At 32.8% G+C, this 16,820-nt stretch overlaps 2 protein-coding genes across 2 annotated transcripts in view; one reads left to right on the top strand and one right to left on the bottom strand.

Annotated features, from left to right (window-relative positions):
• The window catches only part of LOC127711598 (ubiquitin carboxyl-terminal hydrolase 30-like), a 37,072-nt gene extending 20,705 nt beyond the window's left edge, over positions 1 to 16,367 (top strand). Inside the window, exon 9 of the transcript XR_007986801.1 lies at positions 16,338 to 16,367. The gene's annotated coding sequence lies outside the window, so the exon portion shown is untranslated. The remainder of the gene's footprint in view (positions 1 to 16,337) is intronic.
• Positions 12,741 to 15,852, bottom strand: LOC127711597 (protein wech-like). The gene is made up of 2 exons (XM_052217699.1): positions 15,789 to 15,852; positions 12,741 to 14,540 (listed from the first exon to the last, which is right to left on the bottom strand). The coding sequence occupies exon 2, from the start codon at positions 14,537 to 14,539 to the stop codon at positions 12,851 to 12,853; it is 1,689 nt and encodes a 562-aa protein (XP_052073659.1). The 5' UTR covers position 14,540; positions 15,789 to 15,852; the 3' UTR covers positions 12,741 to 12,850.
• Positions 16,368 to 16,820: the final 453 nt, after the last annotated feature.

Below are 16,820 nucleotides of genomic sequence, written 5' to 3'. Positions count from 1 at the left end.
AACAGCAGAATAATCTATTTGTATAAAGTTTTACATTTAAGACGGTAGAATGTTGTATATTCCACATTTCTGTTTTTCATATATCTATTGTTGTTGACCTTCATGTGTCAATTACTGCTTAAAAAACTGTAAACTAGATTTGTGTAAGTTCTTCTGGCCCAAAGGTCACATTTCCACCAAACTTTGTCAGAATCAACCTTTAGCTTTCTAGTTAAAAATTATTTTTTATGATCCTGTCTACCAACCAACATAAAGATTGAAAATAAAAAATAGATGAAGGGGTAAATTGCAAGTATTGTAATTGTTATAGATACCATTGATTTTTTTTTTTTGGGGGGAGGGGATTTTGGCTATTTAATTATTTATATAACCATAATAGATAAAAAATAAACTGTAAATCAATAATGATCTGAAGGACAATCAACTAAAGATAAGTCAAGATAGCATAAATCGTCAGGTACTCATAATTGGATTTATTGCCTTTGAATGGTAATATATACTTACTTTTTTAGTGAATATTTGGTAGTGTGAGGAATTGTAGAAAAAAAAATGATCAGCAAAATTACTGAATTTCATGGGTCCGTGATGAGGTCATCTATTCTTGGTGAACAGAATGATTCTAAGGTGAACATGTCCAGCTGATGGAGTGTATTTAATCTTGACCTGATACTCATGGTGACCAACCTTGGAGTTTTGGTGATTTGGTTAGTTTCCCAGTTACTGCAATATGTAGGGAAACATCCATTGATATTATGTATATGGAATGATTGTCACAATATTTCCTGTATCACAGAGTTCATGTATCCTACAACACTTGTTTAAGTTTTTTTGGTCAATGTTGAGTTTTTGTTTAAAATCAGTTTATCAATTTACTGAATTCAGGGTCAGACAAGCCAATAAAGTTTCATGATACATTGATTACGTTCTGTTCTTTTTTTGTCATTATTGCATCAGTTTTTCAGTTACTGTGAGCAATAGGTCAATTATATTTTTGGCATAGAACAATTTCAACATGGTTGCAAATAAAGTTTCATCTGACCTTGACCATATTTTCGTGCATCATTGATCTATACATTAATTGGTTGCGATATCTGTGCTTTCAGCATCAAATAAAGTCATAATCAGTTTAAAGGCATTTCAGATTTAGCCAACCCTATTGTAACTTGGTTTTTGTCAAGCCTGCAACTTTTGTCCCAGAAAGCTTGACATAGGGATAGTGATCAGGTGGTGGCGGCTGCGTTAGCTAACTTCTTAAAAGCTTTATATTTTAGAAGCTAGAAGACCTGGATGCTTCATACTTTGTATATAGATGCCTTATGTTACGAAGTTTCCGTCTGTCATATGTCCATTGTCCTTGACCTCATTTTCATGGTTCAGTGACTACTTGAAAAAAAAGTTAACATTTTTTGTAATGTTAATTTCTTTCTTATTATAAGTAATATGATAACTATATTTAGTATGTTTGTACCTTGCAAGGTCCTCATGCCCGTCAGACAATTTTCATTTGACCTCGACCTCATTTCATGGATCAGTGAACAAGGTTAAGTTTTCGTGGTCAAGTCCATATATCAGATACTATAAGCAGTAGGTCTACTATATTTGGTATATGGAATGATTGTAAGGTGTACATGTCCAACTGGTAGGTGTCATCTGACCTTGACCTCATTTTCATGGTTCAGTGGTCAAAGTTAAGTTTTTGAGTTTTGGTCTTTTTTTCTAATTCTATATGCAATAGGTCAACTATATTTGGTGTATGGAAACACTTTATGATGTACATGTCAGTCTCGCAGGTTTTATTTGACCTTGACCTCATTTTCACGGTTCATTTCTCAGTGTTAAGTTTTGTGTTTTGGTCTGTTTTTCTTCAACTATAAGCAATAGATCAACTATATTTGTTATATTTTGTATATGGCAGGATTGTAAGGTGTATGTGTCTGTCTGGCAGGTATCATCTGACCTTGACCTCATTTTCATAGTTCATTGGTAAATTTTAAGTTTTCATGGTTAAGTTTGTTTCTTAGATACTATAAGCAATAAGTCAACTATATTTAATGCATAAATTGATTGTAAGGTGTACATGTCTGTCTGGCATGGTTCATCTGACCTTGACCTCATTTTCATGGTTCATTGGTCAATGTTAATTTTTCTTGGTTAAGACTGTTTCTTAGAAACTATAAGCAATAGGACAACTATGTTTGGTTTATTGAATCATTGTAAGGTGTACATGTATTTCTCGTTATATATATATATTGTCGATAAAAGACAATTCTTGCATTTCACCAGGACATGTACCAGTATGTTCTATTTTCAACTTTAGCGGCAATGTTGTTTAGTAGGTTGGATCATATGCTTAACAGTAGATACATGAAGGATAATTGTGGCAAAATGTGGTTGCAGTTGATGCAGTAGTTTCAAGAGAGGAGAGATGTGTGTTCATGTGTAAAAAAGGGTCCCCAAGTGATGGCAATAGCTCGTACTGGTTGCAAAACTCAGGCTCACAATGATACCGAAACATAGAAGCAAATAATTTCATGTACTGTTCATCATAATGAAATAAGAACTTTCGTAAACTGATAGAGATATTTTATTTTAGGATTTTAACATTAATGGATATTAATTTTTACTTGGATGGAGACAAAAATATAACAAGGATAATATTTCGTCCACGTTATTTGAAAATCAGGCGACGACACAGCAGTACAAAAACATGTTTACGTTCGTAGTAAAACATAGTACATTCCATTGTCGGTCACCTGTGTCAATTCACGTGCACACCACAATTGTTGTTGTATTTGAATCTTTCGGCCAATGAAATGGGACGTTACAAGTTGTTTGTTTGTGATATGCCAGAATGTTATCAATGAATTATCAAACGCTAAAGAATTTCCCGAATAATGTAGAATAAGAACTAATTCATGATGGGTTGCACATTTCTCTTTTGTTTTCATTCCATCTAATTACTCTCCATCCAAGTAAACCTGGTGGAGCAAATTATTTTCATTTGCAAAGAACCTGTACTTAGGTCTATACCCGTCACTCAATGAGGTTCTTTTTACACAATATTCTTTCATATGTATTTTTTAATTTTAATGAACCAGTTTACAAAATTGATGACACTGAAATGAGATTTGTTTTACTGATTCAGTCAAATAAATTTTTATTAAAAACAACTGGAGATTTTCATCATGTTGACTGTTTTGTAGTTGATAAGTTTCTTCTTGCAGTTTTCTTATTGTGTTAAAAAAGAGAGAGATCTCAATTTCCTGATTATTTTTTTATTACAATTTCCATCTCTCTTCCAAACAATTGATATTAAAAGTTGTAATTCAAGGGCAATAACTCCTACTATGAGATGACAGACAAGTTGTCTGACAGTTTTAGTCAAAATGGACCTAATCAGATTTTGTCTAATCTATACCGGTTTAAATGATAAAAGACAATGCTTGCATTTCACCAGGACATGTACCAGTATGTTCTATTTTCAACTTTAGCGGCAATGTTGTTTAGTAGGTTGGATCATATGCTTAACAGTAGATACATGAAGGATAATTGTGGCAAAATGTGGTTGCAGTTGATGCAGTAGTTTCAAGAGAGGAGAGATGTTTGTTCATGTGTAAAAAGGGTCCCCAAGTGATGGCAATAGCTCGTACTAGTTGCAAAACTCAGGCTCACAATGATACCGAAACATAGAAGCAAATAATTCCATGTACTGTTCATCATAATGAAATAAGAACTTTCATAAACTGATAGAGATATTTTATTTTAGGATTTTAACATTAATGGATATTAATTTTTACTTGGATGGAGACAAAAATATAACAAGGATAATATTTCGTCCACGTTATTTGAAAATCAGGCGACGACACAGCAGTACAAAAACATGTTTACGTTCGTAGTAAAACATAGTACATTCCATTGTCGGTCACCTGTGTCAATTCACGTGCACACCACAATTGTTGTTGTATTTGAATCTTTCGGCCAATGAAATGGGACGTTACAAGTTGTTTGTTTGTGATATGCCAGAATGTTATCAATGAATTATCAAACGCTAAAGAATTTCCCGAAATAATGTAGAATAAGAACTAATTCATGATGGGTTGCACATTTCTCTTTTGTTTTCATTCCATCTAATTACTCTCCATCCAAGTAAACCCGGTGGAGCAAATCATTTTCTTTTGCAAAGAACCTGTACTTAGGTCTATACCCGTCACTCAATGAGGTTCTTTTTACACAATATTCTTTCATATGTATTTTTTAGTTTTAATGAACCAGTTTACAAAATTGATGACACTGAAATGAGATTTTATTTTACTGATTCAGTCAAATAAATTTTTATTAAAAACAACTGGAGATTTTCATCATGTTGACTATTTTGTAGTTGATAAGTTTCTTCTTGCAGTTTTCTTATTGTGTTAAAAAAGAGAGAGATCTCAATTTAAACGGATAAATACATGGCCAACTTTTAAATTTCGTTGACACAGACGGGATACAATTATATCCTACTTTATTGTCCTGACAATGTCGTAGTTACATGTAATAAAGATCTCATAATAAGAACTAATTCATGATGGGTTGCACATTTCTCTTTTGTTTTCATTCCATGAAACTAACGCACAGTAGGTAAGCGTTTGGGCATTCAGAAATAACGTATCACAAACTAATCAAACTGTCCAACTCATTCACCAAAAGATAAAAACAACGATAATCGTATTGTGCAAGACGAAGAACAAAATTGACGAACTTTGGAATGTACTGTCATGGTGTATACGAAAATAAAATGAAATAAAGGCACGTTTGTATAAAAAAGGGTTGAAATGTTACACCAGAAAAATATATACACGTGAATATATGTCTCTGTTATGAGTGAAATTAAATTAGAAAATATAATCCACATTTTCTATTAATGTCTGTAAGCAGTTAATACCTAGTAAAATAAAAATTTCTTTGATCTACCGTGGTTAAATTATACAAGTTACAATATTAACAAGAGCACGAATTTAAAAAAAATCATTATCGGGTTCAGATGTAGGATACTGGTAGTGCATATATAGCATGATATTTATTCTCCCAAAACTAAGTACGAATTTACCGAGAAACATAAAATTGAAGATAAACAAATGTAGTATGCTAATTTTAAATGAAGTACAAAATAATACATTTTCAATAAACTGTAAAACGAAATATAAAGAAATTAAGGATGACAAAATAAATGAACAAGGAGGGACCCACCTTTTTTATTAATATATTTAATGAATAAACACACTTTCTTTAAACATGTTAAGCTGACTGTTTTTCATTACCAAACAGTGAGTTCATTGACATAATACTGGGTCTTCTATGTAAATATATGTAAATATTTTCATCACCTACATCGCCGGAGTTACATGTGTAAAGTACATTTCCTTTCATTGTAGCCAATATTTTGCCATCTGCGTTTTTCTCTAAAGAAAGCATGGTTATCTGCTCTGAATCTACTTAGAATTCAGGAATTTTTTTTTCAAAATCAAGTAAACCTGGGACTATTATACTAAAGTATATTATGTCCCAGAGTAAACTGAATCAGAAGGGAAAAACACACTATCCCAAGTCAAATCCATAAAACCCCAAACTTCCCTGCATTTAAAAGCCATAAAATGATATGTAAATTTAAGTTGTCATTTGTGATTCTATTTTTATATTTCTATGCAGTTTTATATTTATAAAAAAGGTTTAGTATACGCGAGTCTTGGTTTAAGTGTAAAATCGTGCAATATCTTTATTATGTAATTTGGTTATTTACATGTATGTAGTTAATTGGGGTCTCATTTACGTTTATCCAACAGCATCGAGTCATTTCATCCATATTTCATAATTTGGTCTCATTGCAAACACACAATGATGTAACTTAACAGATAGAAAAGGTGCAGGGGGTTATAGTCCAGAACTACTTGAGAGGAAACAGTCGGATTCAATATATTTCGCAGTGAAAACTGTTAGGAGTCTTTTTTAAAAAATTCAAATTTAAAACAAAAGGATCGACCTTATTAGAACTTTTGCACACAATTACGATATAAATAAATTTCACATGCACATGTATATAATTTAAAACGCCATGAGATAATCAAGTACACAATCATGTACGTGATTATTCAACTTTCGATCGTTTATAGTGCGCGTGTTGCTTTTTGTTTTGCAGGTATGCTTGGGCGGGGCCTGACTAAGTTTATTTCAGGTCGAAGGTTTGAATTCACCAATGACAACACTCGTTCCTTGACGAGTTGATCTTATAAAGTTTATATGACTGATTATGTCGCAAGGCCTTTCGCTAAGCTTGGCCACAGTTAAGTGTACTGTAGAATCAGAGTCTGGAAGTATTATTAATTGTTTTGAATTTTAAAAAAATTATTCAATTATTGCAGTTTTTAAATGAGTATTTTATTATTGCTATCAAGGAAGACATTCCCAGCTGGTGCACTTAAAACAGTATGTTAATGATACTTTTATTTGTACCCACTTTTTAAGAAATTGAATGAGCTTTCGTTATTCACGTGCGTAAATACAGATGTATTAACCCTATTTTGCTTCATTTACATAAACCCAGATAAGTTTTCAAACTTGACCAATTGCTAGGTTATCTTTGTGAACGTTTTGCATTGACTGTATATATAAGCAAAAGTGTGGAAAGACATGCATCATACTTGACAAGGTCAAAACATGTGAATGATTTGTCCTTTTTGTGTATAAGAAGTCAGAAATATGAAATGATACTTTAAATTCCTGTCTCTTTTTTCAGTTACACCTGAGTATTTCAAATAAGACATTGTGATCTTTAGCTCATTGACTTTCTATTATTCACAGGTCATGTCGGCTATCTTGGTTTAATTATTTTTAGCTCCTCTGACTTCAACTTCATTACTGATTAAAATCTATACTGGACATCTAATAATGAGGACTTGTGTGCATATGAGTAGTTTGATGTGCGCAAACAATCCAATAAAGAATGTAGCACCGGTGATTAAAAATATAACAAATATGTAGAGTATACGAAAGTTCAAGCTCATTAGTTGATGTTAATTCTCAAAAGCAAGAATATATGTCAACTGGACACCGTGCCATGTTGTAGGTCAAACTTTGATTTGGCATTTATATTTCTAAACATTCACATCATAATGAACATGCACACAAAGTTCCAAGTTGATGTGACAGTTACATAATTGTAAAAAGTTTAACCTGAAAAGATGCTGATTTCACAATATCACATTTTCAAATATACCAAAAAACCTAAGTACTGAGTATCATGTTGGTGTGACCACATCTTCATGCCTGATAAACTACCCAACACCAAAACTTGAACCTATTATTTTACGAAACCGGCTGGATGGACAGGTTAGAAATCAATTTGCTACTATGCTATTATATATACTAGAAGATGCCCGCGAAATCGCGGTACAATCGGGCAAGTGTTGAAAACAAGTTTTTAAATTTCGCGGGCAGTACGTCAACTGAGCATGCGCGAAAGCGTATAAGACACGGATCGATAAGGGTCTCCGAATTTAGATATTTTCTCAAAAATTGGCGTTTTCTGCGGAAAAAAGATTGTTTCAAAGACAAATTTAGGAAGTACAAAACACTATATTTATACGTCATATCATAAATATTTCCGACTTTGTATGGTTTCAGAGGAGTTGCGGCTCAATGAAATCGGTCTCTTCCTTTATTAGTATAGATATCTTTAGTTAGCCTCCGTTAGCAGATAAAGTGTTACAAATAAAATATTAGTAAATTTACATAATATACAAAATATACATAAAGTTTGAACAGATGAAAAAAAAAAAATTATTTTAAACGTATTTCACATTTTCGATTGGAAAGAGAATATGTTTTGCAAAAATTGTAAACGTAGGTGACGCTTAAAAATTGAAAACGTTTTTTCTGCTCACAGTCTAGTTCGAATTGTGTTTCGCATGACAGTAAGAGATACAGAAATCTTTATCAGCTATGGAACAAAGAGAAGCGCTTAAAGTGATCGGGTTTATACAAAGTAACTTGCACCAGAATTCATCGGAATGTAGGATAATTAGTCACACGAAGAGATTGTATGAATACACGGATCGGTGAAAACATTTACCAAATTTATCACATAGATCAATATCTATGTTGCTATTGTGAATTAAACAACTCAGGGATACTATGTAATTTGCCTGCTTACGCAACTATGGAAAATATAATGCAACAGTCCATGCAAGATGAGGCTGGAATATTTTATGTATCTTCTTGAATATGTTAAAGTCACTTTATATACGCATGCGTTGCTGCCATTTACTTAGTTCATAATTAAAAATAGAGCTGTAAACTATTCGCTTCCATATACATAGAGATGGACCAGTTCCGCAAGACATAAACTGTGTTAAATTGTCAGATAAATTGTATTTGTAGAGTAAATCAACACAATCTGTGTAAAATCTGATGCACAATGGTTGTTCCGTTGATTAACATACTTTACATACAAGAATACGAAATGATATTGCCCTGTGATGGACAGATTGGAAATCAATTTGCTACTATGCTGATACTGGAGCAAATATAATAACTATTTATTATATTAGGCAAAATACGTGTTCACAAAAGTAATTTTAGTAAACTGCAAAGGTTCGATAAACAATCATTTATGTATGCTAGATGCTCCAGTTCTCTTGAACTCCCTACCCAAAGAATTTGGATGGTGCTGAAATTTCAATCAATTTAAGACCATGATCTCGTGCTGGAGTAGTAAAGCATTTTCCTATGTTGCCTGCAGATATTAAAAACACTTTCACCAATACATGTACAATGCAGCAGCATACCCAAATAAAATATTTTCTTTCTTTCTTTGTATATTTTCTATTTTATTTTGCCTCTAAAGTTTTGCTTATTTTAAGTGTTGATAGTTTTCAGTTGCAATATTATGTGCTTGCCTTATTTGATTTTATTATGTTTTTATGCTAAACTACTACATTGTATATGACAATTGTGTATGTGTAAACTATTGTACATGTTGCATGTCATGTGCTGTCCTATTGTACCTGTTCGTACTGTATATAATATGCATGTCTTCAATTTTTTATCTTGACATGTCGGTTCAAAAGCTCCCTTTGACATTGTTATTTAAGGATGTACACCTCTGAGGAGCCAAAAATTTCTTGAATTAAACTTTTTTTCTTAACATGATTTTTGGGTTTATATGATTGTAAAAAAAAATGGTGAAGAAAAAATCATATGGTGGTGCACTTCTTTTTTTGCTACGGCCCCTTGAAAGTACGCAATTTTGATGATTTTCCCATTTTTCATCAATTTTACCCATTTTGGGGCTATTATCGTGAAAAAAAAATTACAGTTCCACAATTAAACTTTTTTCATACTTCCAATAAAGATGAAATGGACCAATCTGAATAAATTTAACTAAAAAAAACTATAGGTAGGTGTTAATATAAGAAAGTTTTATCATATTTTGAAGCTTTTTCGAGTAAAATTTACTATGCTGTCAATTAATTTTGTAAATTTTGGATTTTTCTCCGTTTTAAGAACAAAATGCATATTATTTCAAGTTCTTTGTTATAAATGATCGACAAAAATACATATCTAAGACATTTGAAAAGAAAAAAGTGATATGGGATGTACATGTTTCTGGTAAAATCATTTCTTGTACCCACCTAACCCCTCCCTCCATTTTCGCAAAATTTGGGCTAAAGAGGCTGACTTGATTGGTAATAAAATTTGAAAAATTATTTACACAAAAACTACTTAATGTAAATACACAATTTTTTCACAGAGTTAAGTTTGATTATTAAATTTTTTTAAAATTCATTGATATTTTCCACTTGTATCACATGTTTTGGAAATAATTCCAGAACGAGATTTCAACGAGACTGAAACGTCAGAAGAATACATCCTTAACATGCCGACGTAAAATAAAACATAACTGAATCAGAAACACAACATATACACCGAATATAGTTGAGATTTTGATTGTAGTATCTGAACATTGGACCTAATCATGAAAACGTAATGCTGATCACTGAACCATGGTTTGAAGTAAAGATCCCGTCCTGATGATAACAGAAACAAATTTCGAAAAGGACGGACGGACAGACAGTGAGGGACGGCCAAATCTTAATGCCCTCTTAACCTTTACCAACGGTGGTTGCATGAACATTAATTGTAGATATAATAACCTAAGTTCTCCATAATAAATATGTATATAGTATTTAGATGTCTTTACTTTGAACATATTTGACGATGTTCCATTTATAAGAACACAAAGAGCGCAATCCAACGTTTTTCATAACACACATATTTAAAGATAACCTTGGTATTGTATCAATTCATTTTGAAACGTCACAAAGAATTGCGTCATACTGTTTGTTTGCAACAAGTAACTTGCTATTTTTTCGATCGAAGCACACGGATTGTGGGTTAAAAAGGCCATCGTTCTTTGACAGCAACACTCTGTGTGTGTTTCCATCTGGTGAAATTACAACGACATTGTGAAATTTATTACCCGATACGTAAACACGTCCGTAATTGTCCACAGTAATACCTCGTGCTGTCTGGAGAAATGATTTATTTTTAAATTTCCATTTAATTCCTCCTTGAAGATCACAGCATGTAACTGAATCATCATTGTTTATAAAATAAAGATTATCTGACCATATCGCAATGCTGCTATATTCAGACAATGGACCGTTAACTAACTGGGATACAGAGTTGTTATCTAAATTTACAACACATAATCCACAGCTACCTCCATTATAGAACAATTTCCCATTTTTGTGAACAATTCCATAATTCTCTGATCCAACATTAATCGAATACTCTGTTTTTCTTTTTTTCATATCAATAATCTGAATGTATATGTTGTAACACCCAGTTGTTACGAAAAGTTTTTGGCTTTCCTCAATAAAGTGGATATGAGATGTACAAACTCCTTGCTGCAATGTAAAATCCAAAGTGCCGTTGTTTTTGATTACGGTAATTTGGCCACTATCATAACAGGAAAACATCATTCTGCCATCAGGAAGTAAGCAGCAACCTGTGACATCACTCCTTTTTGTTTTCACGGTCTGTTTTATAGTAAGTCTAACATCATCAAAAGTAGGAACATGTGTAATAGGCACCATTATCTGTGCTTGTTTGTGCTTCCTGTTTGTTAATGATGCATCTCCTGACCGAGTAAACAAGATCATAATGTTTCCTATATTCTTCATCGTGGTAGGTAGAATCTCAAAAGATTTTTCGTTTTTCCAAGACATGGATACATGGTTCATTTTCTCTTCTTTTATTAAAGATTCAATAAATTGTTCATTGTTCGTGACATCTCGTTGGATATGTTTCAAAGCTAAGAATGACTGCAGGTCGGAATCATATTGTTTTATTCTATCGAAATTAGTTTGGCTTTCTGAAATCTTTCTTTCTTTCTCTTGTATGAATGATATTATGTTTTTGATTTTTGTGCTTTCCTTTTTCTCAGCGGCATACAACTCTTTTATCAGACTTTCCTGCAACTTATCCAGATGGTTGTCAATTAACATTCGTGTCTGCTGAATTTCATTTTCTATTGTTGCACTATCCTACACCAGACTTTTATGTTTTCTTGCCGATCTTTTCTTATTCTCTGAAAAATTTCTGAAAGTTCTGCGAGCATTTGTTCTAGTTCCAAGAATGCGTTTGATGATTTTACATTCCGAATGACGTCATCTATTACATCTATCTCTTTGCAGTCGTTATGGGTTTCAGTAACGCATCGTCTACAACATGGACAATCATGCTTTCTACAAAATATGACGTATTTTTCATCGTGTCTTAGATACATGATTTCTTTTTAATTGGTTGTTATTGGCTTTGAACTAACTGCCAGTAACTTCGACTACTCTCAGATCTGTACTTAAGAGTCTTTTTGTTGTTGGGATGGATGTATAAGTACCCGTCCTCGTCGACTTTGTGTTTTTGTTAGATGTGTTTCTTTTTGTATCCATTTGATGTGTTAAGCCTTTATCAACTGATTTTGATAGTTCGTTCTTATGTTGTACTGTTACACCACTGTCCCAGTTTAGGAGGAGGGTTGAACGCTGACAAAAATGTTTAACCCCGCAAAATTCTTTATGGGCCTATCCCAAGTCAGTAGCCTGTAGTTCAGTGGTTGTCGTTGGTTCATGCCTGTCATATTTGTTTTTCGTAAATTGTTTTGTTATAAATAAGGCCGTTAGTTTTCTGAATTGAATTGTTTCATATCGGGCCTTTTAATAGCCGACCATATGGTATGGGTTTTTCTAATTATTGAAGGCCGTACGGTTGCCTATAATTGCTTACATCCACTTCATTTGAACTTTAATGGATAGTTGTCTCATTGGCAAACTTACCACATCTCCTGATTTTTATATTGTGTATAAGATTCAGAACATTAATTTGGTTGTGGCAAAGTAATTATAAAGAAAGAGTGCGGAGTTCTATTTTTTTTAAGGGACATAGCTCAAGAACAGTAAAAGTGACGCCCAAATTAGAAATTGATCTGTGTTTGGTGGTAATAAGCGTTGTGTCTCAGTTTTATAACATTTAGTTGAGGCAAACGAAAGTTAATGAACAGAAACGAATTTTCGGACGTTCACGAACTTATAGACGGCTGTACAGACAGACTAGGGTAACACTAAATGCCCCCTTCGCCTGGCATTGGTGGCATAAAAAATAATTGAAGCGACAATAACCGAAATAGTTACATAATAAGTGTGTATAGTATTTGAATGCCTTTACTTCGAACTCATTTGTAGATATTTCATCTATAAGTACACAAAGAGCATATATATTACTGTTAAGCTCATCTCAGGGATATGGTATCAATTCATTTTGAAACGTCATAGAGAAATGCGTCATTCCCTTGGTTCGCAATAAGTAACTTGTTACTTCTTTGATCGAAGAACACAGCTGTTGGTTTTCTAAGACCATTTATCGTTGCCAACAACAACCTGGTTTCTTTTCCATCTGGTGAAATTACGACGATACTGTTAGATTCTTTATCCGATACGTAAACACGTCCGTAATTGTCCACTGTAATACCTCGTGCCGTCTGGAGAATTCCTTTCTTTTCAAATTTCCATTGAATTCCTCCTTGAAGATCATTGCATGTTACTGAATCATTGTTAATAAAATTAAGATTATTTGACCATATTGCAATACTGCTATATAAAGACAATGGACCTTTAACTAACTGGGTTACAGCGTTGTTATCTAAATGTACAACACGCAATCCACAACAACCTCCATTATAGAACAATTTTCCATCTTTGTGAGCTATTCCATATGTCTCTGATCCAACACTAATCGATTTCTCCGTTTTTCTGCTCTTCATATCAATAATCTTAATACCTGAGCTATAATTCCCAGATGTTACGACAAGTTTTTGACTTTCCTCTATAAAGTGTATATGAGATGTCGTAAATCCTGGCTGTAATGTAAAATCCAAAGTCCCGTCGATTTTGAGGACGTAAATTTTTTTATTTGTATAGCAGGACAAAATCATTCTGCCATCAGGAAGTAAGCAGCAACTAGTGACATCGTTTGTAAGTGCTTTCACGGTCTGTCTTAAAGTCAGTTTTAAATCATTAATGTTAGGAACAGGTGTAATAGGCACCATTATCTGTGCTTGTTTGTTCTTCCTGTTTGTCAATGTTGCATCTCCTGATCTGGTATCCAATATAATAATTGTTCCCATCTTCTTGACTGTGGTAAATAAAATCTCCACAGACTTTTCTTTTTTCCAAGACATGGATACATAATTCATTTTCTCTTCTTTTATTAAAGATTCAATAAATTGTTCATTGTTCGTGACATCTCGTTGGATATGTTTCAAAGCTAAGAATGTCTGCAGGTCTGAAGCATGCTGTTTAATTTTACCTAAAGTAGTTTGGGTTTCTAAAATCTTTCTCTCGTTTTCTTGTATTGATGATATTATGTTTTTAATTTTTGTGCTCTCCTTTTCCTCCACGTCGTACAGCTCTTTTATCAGACTTTCCTGCAGCTTATCCAGATGATTGTTAATCAAGCTTCGTGTCTGCTGAATTTCATTTTCTATTTTTGCCCTATTTTCTATCAAACTTTTAATGTTTTCTTGCCGATCTTTTCTTATTCTCTGCAAATTTCCTGAAAGTTCTGCGAGCATTTGTTCTATGTCCAAGAATGCGTTTGATGATTTTACATTTCGAATGACGTCATCTATTGCGTCTATCTCTTTACAATCGTTATGTGTTTCAACAACACATCGTCTACAACATGGACAATCATGCTTCCTACAAAATATGACGTATTTTTCATCGTGTTTTGGACATATTTGATTAATTTCTAATATATTTGAAGGAAGCTTCTGGTACTGGGAAACTGGAATAATACTATGGTTCCTTGACCCTTTTGAAGCTGCATGATGCTCTTTACATTCCTCACAAAGTCCCTCGTCGCATTCCAAACACCAGACCACTGATGGTTTGTTGATTTTACGGTATTCACACACTCCACAAACAGTTAATTTACTCGACATACTATAAAATAGAAAATTATAAAGTTTGCTTTTATTTACAATTTTTCTAGTACTGTCAACGATTTGAAAAAAAAGCGTAAGTAGATAAATATAAAATTAGAAGTACAAAAGCTATGTTAATAAATCAGTAACATTAAGGTTTCACATAAAACTGTACTTTTTCTAGTCCTATGCTTTAGATACTAATACTTATGATGCAAATAGGCATTAATCCGTATTAGCACGGAATAGAACTGATGACGGATCAAGGATAAGCACACATCATGTACCTGTAGAAGCAAGAGAGCAATAAATAAAAAGTAAAAGGGCATAATGCAATGATTGACGGGGGTATGGAAATATGGTCATTCTCGGACTTCCTACCCGGTCCAGCAGTAAAATCCTTGCTAAAATGTCGAAAGCCCGCTTGGCTGTGCAGGATGTGTAAATTACGCTATAACTTCAAGTCTGAAGAGAAGTTATATCCGATGACTTAGTCACTTATGTAGGATGCGTGTCATGTTCCCTGCCCATTGAAAAACTCGTGCATTGTTGAAGGGCAAAAGTTATATTATCCTTCAATCCAACATCCAAAGCATCATTCTCTAGTGGCAGTGTTAATGTCCTGCCCTTTATCGATCGCAGTCGGCCGACCTTGCAGAACCTAGCTTTTGTATGCTCCTTTATTGTTAATCTATTTTCGTCCTGAACATGAATGAAATATTTGACACTGGAAGTTAACCAATTTACCATCAATCAACCAATCATGTTAATATATTTGCTACCGGATGTTAAGCTAGCAATAGTCAATCAGTAGATTAAACTCAAATATGTAATAAATTCATGGCTTGGTAGGTTGTTTTGCGTCTTTGTCTCGCATATTTGTAACACGAAATGAAAGCGGGAGAAGATACAAAGAGTTCAATCAGTTTAATACATTTTTTTATTTTTATTAGCGATTATATCATGTAAATATTAATCTCTCCAATTTAAGACTTAAATATTTTCTAGGTTCTAAGTTTGGTCTAAACTCGAGAGTACAATTTGTGATGTAAACACGTCCTTATTTAAGAATTATTTATGATTAACATTATATATACACTGATCAATAAATGCGAAATGAAAACGAAAGTAAAATTTTAAATCTTTGATCTTTTGAATTGCACTCTTATATAAAATTTAGAAAAAATCATTATTAAATGCAATATGTTAGAAACGAATCAATTAGATATCAAGAATGTCGTTCCAAGTGTTACAAACATAGGTATACCTTAGATAAAGAAAATGTCGATCCGCTCAGACAAATCAGGTATGTTGTTCACGTGACCAATACGTACTTCCCTATGAGTATAATATCGCGGTTAAATATGAAAATATAAGTTTATTCGTAATAGTTCTCTCAGTCGTCTGTTACCAGTAAAATTTGTAAAGTTTTTGCTTATATTTCATAGGAACTATTGGCCGAACCCGTCATTGTGGGCGTATATTTTTGTTTTAATTTAAATTACTATAATATTTGACCGTATTCCATGATAGTAGTATATACGGGTTGCCCGACAATTCTTATGAACGATCTGACATCTGCTTCTGGAGCAACTGCTATTATATGTAGGTACGTGTTTCTCGATACTCCCATGTAAATTATGCCATGCTACATTTACTCGACCCGTAATAGAAAAGCTATTATAAAGTTATATTGCCCACGCCAAAAAAATGAATCAATTATATATACACAATTGAAAGCAAAGTTTCATTGGGTTAATAACTTTTTGTTTGACATGTGTACAATTGTTTGTCATGCAGTAACAAATATGGAAAGGTTTTATGTGTCCATTCATAAGTATGGAAACAAAGTAATGTATTAAGTGTGTACTTTGTTTTTTAACTGTATGTTTATGTGGGCAATAATATCAATACAATACAATACAATACAAAGTCTTTTATTGTCAATTATGACGCCCAATAAATTGAGCAGTACAATCAAGTTAAATTTCATACAAGTGATTACATATTGATTACATTGATTATTTAACAATTAAACAAAATCAATTCTCTCTGAGCAGAACAATTTCTACAGAAATAATATAAAGTTGTACATGTTGTATGATATAATATAGATGGACAAAATACCGGTGACTAAACTGTATCTATATTTTATAGAGAATTAAATTTCTCTCTTTATATAAAGTACACAATAATAAACTTACGTTTTTAATGATAACATTATCCTCAGATGACATTAACCATATTAATTTTGATTTATTTGGGAGGCTTTAAAAGTTTTTCTTAACCTTATTTAAGT

This window comes from Mytilus californianus, unplaced genomic scaffold (genome assembly GCF_021869535.1).
Source record: "Mytilus californianus isolate M0D057914Y unplaced genomic scaffold, xbMytCali1.0.p SCAF_8, whole genome shotgun sequence".
In the NCBI taxonomy this organism is placed as follows: domain Eukaryota; kingdom Metazoa; phylum Mollusca; class Bivalvia; order Mytilida; family Mytilidae; genus Mytilus; species Mytilus californianus.
The sequence above is the reverse complement of the archived record's forward strand: the minus strand, read 5'-3'. Positions and strand labels throughout refer to the sequence as shown.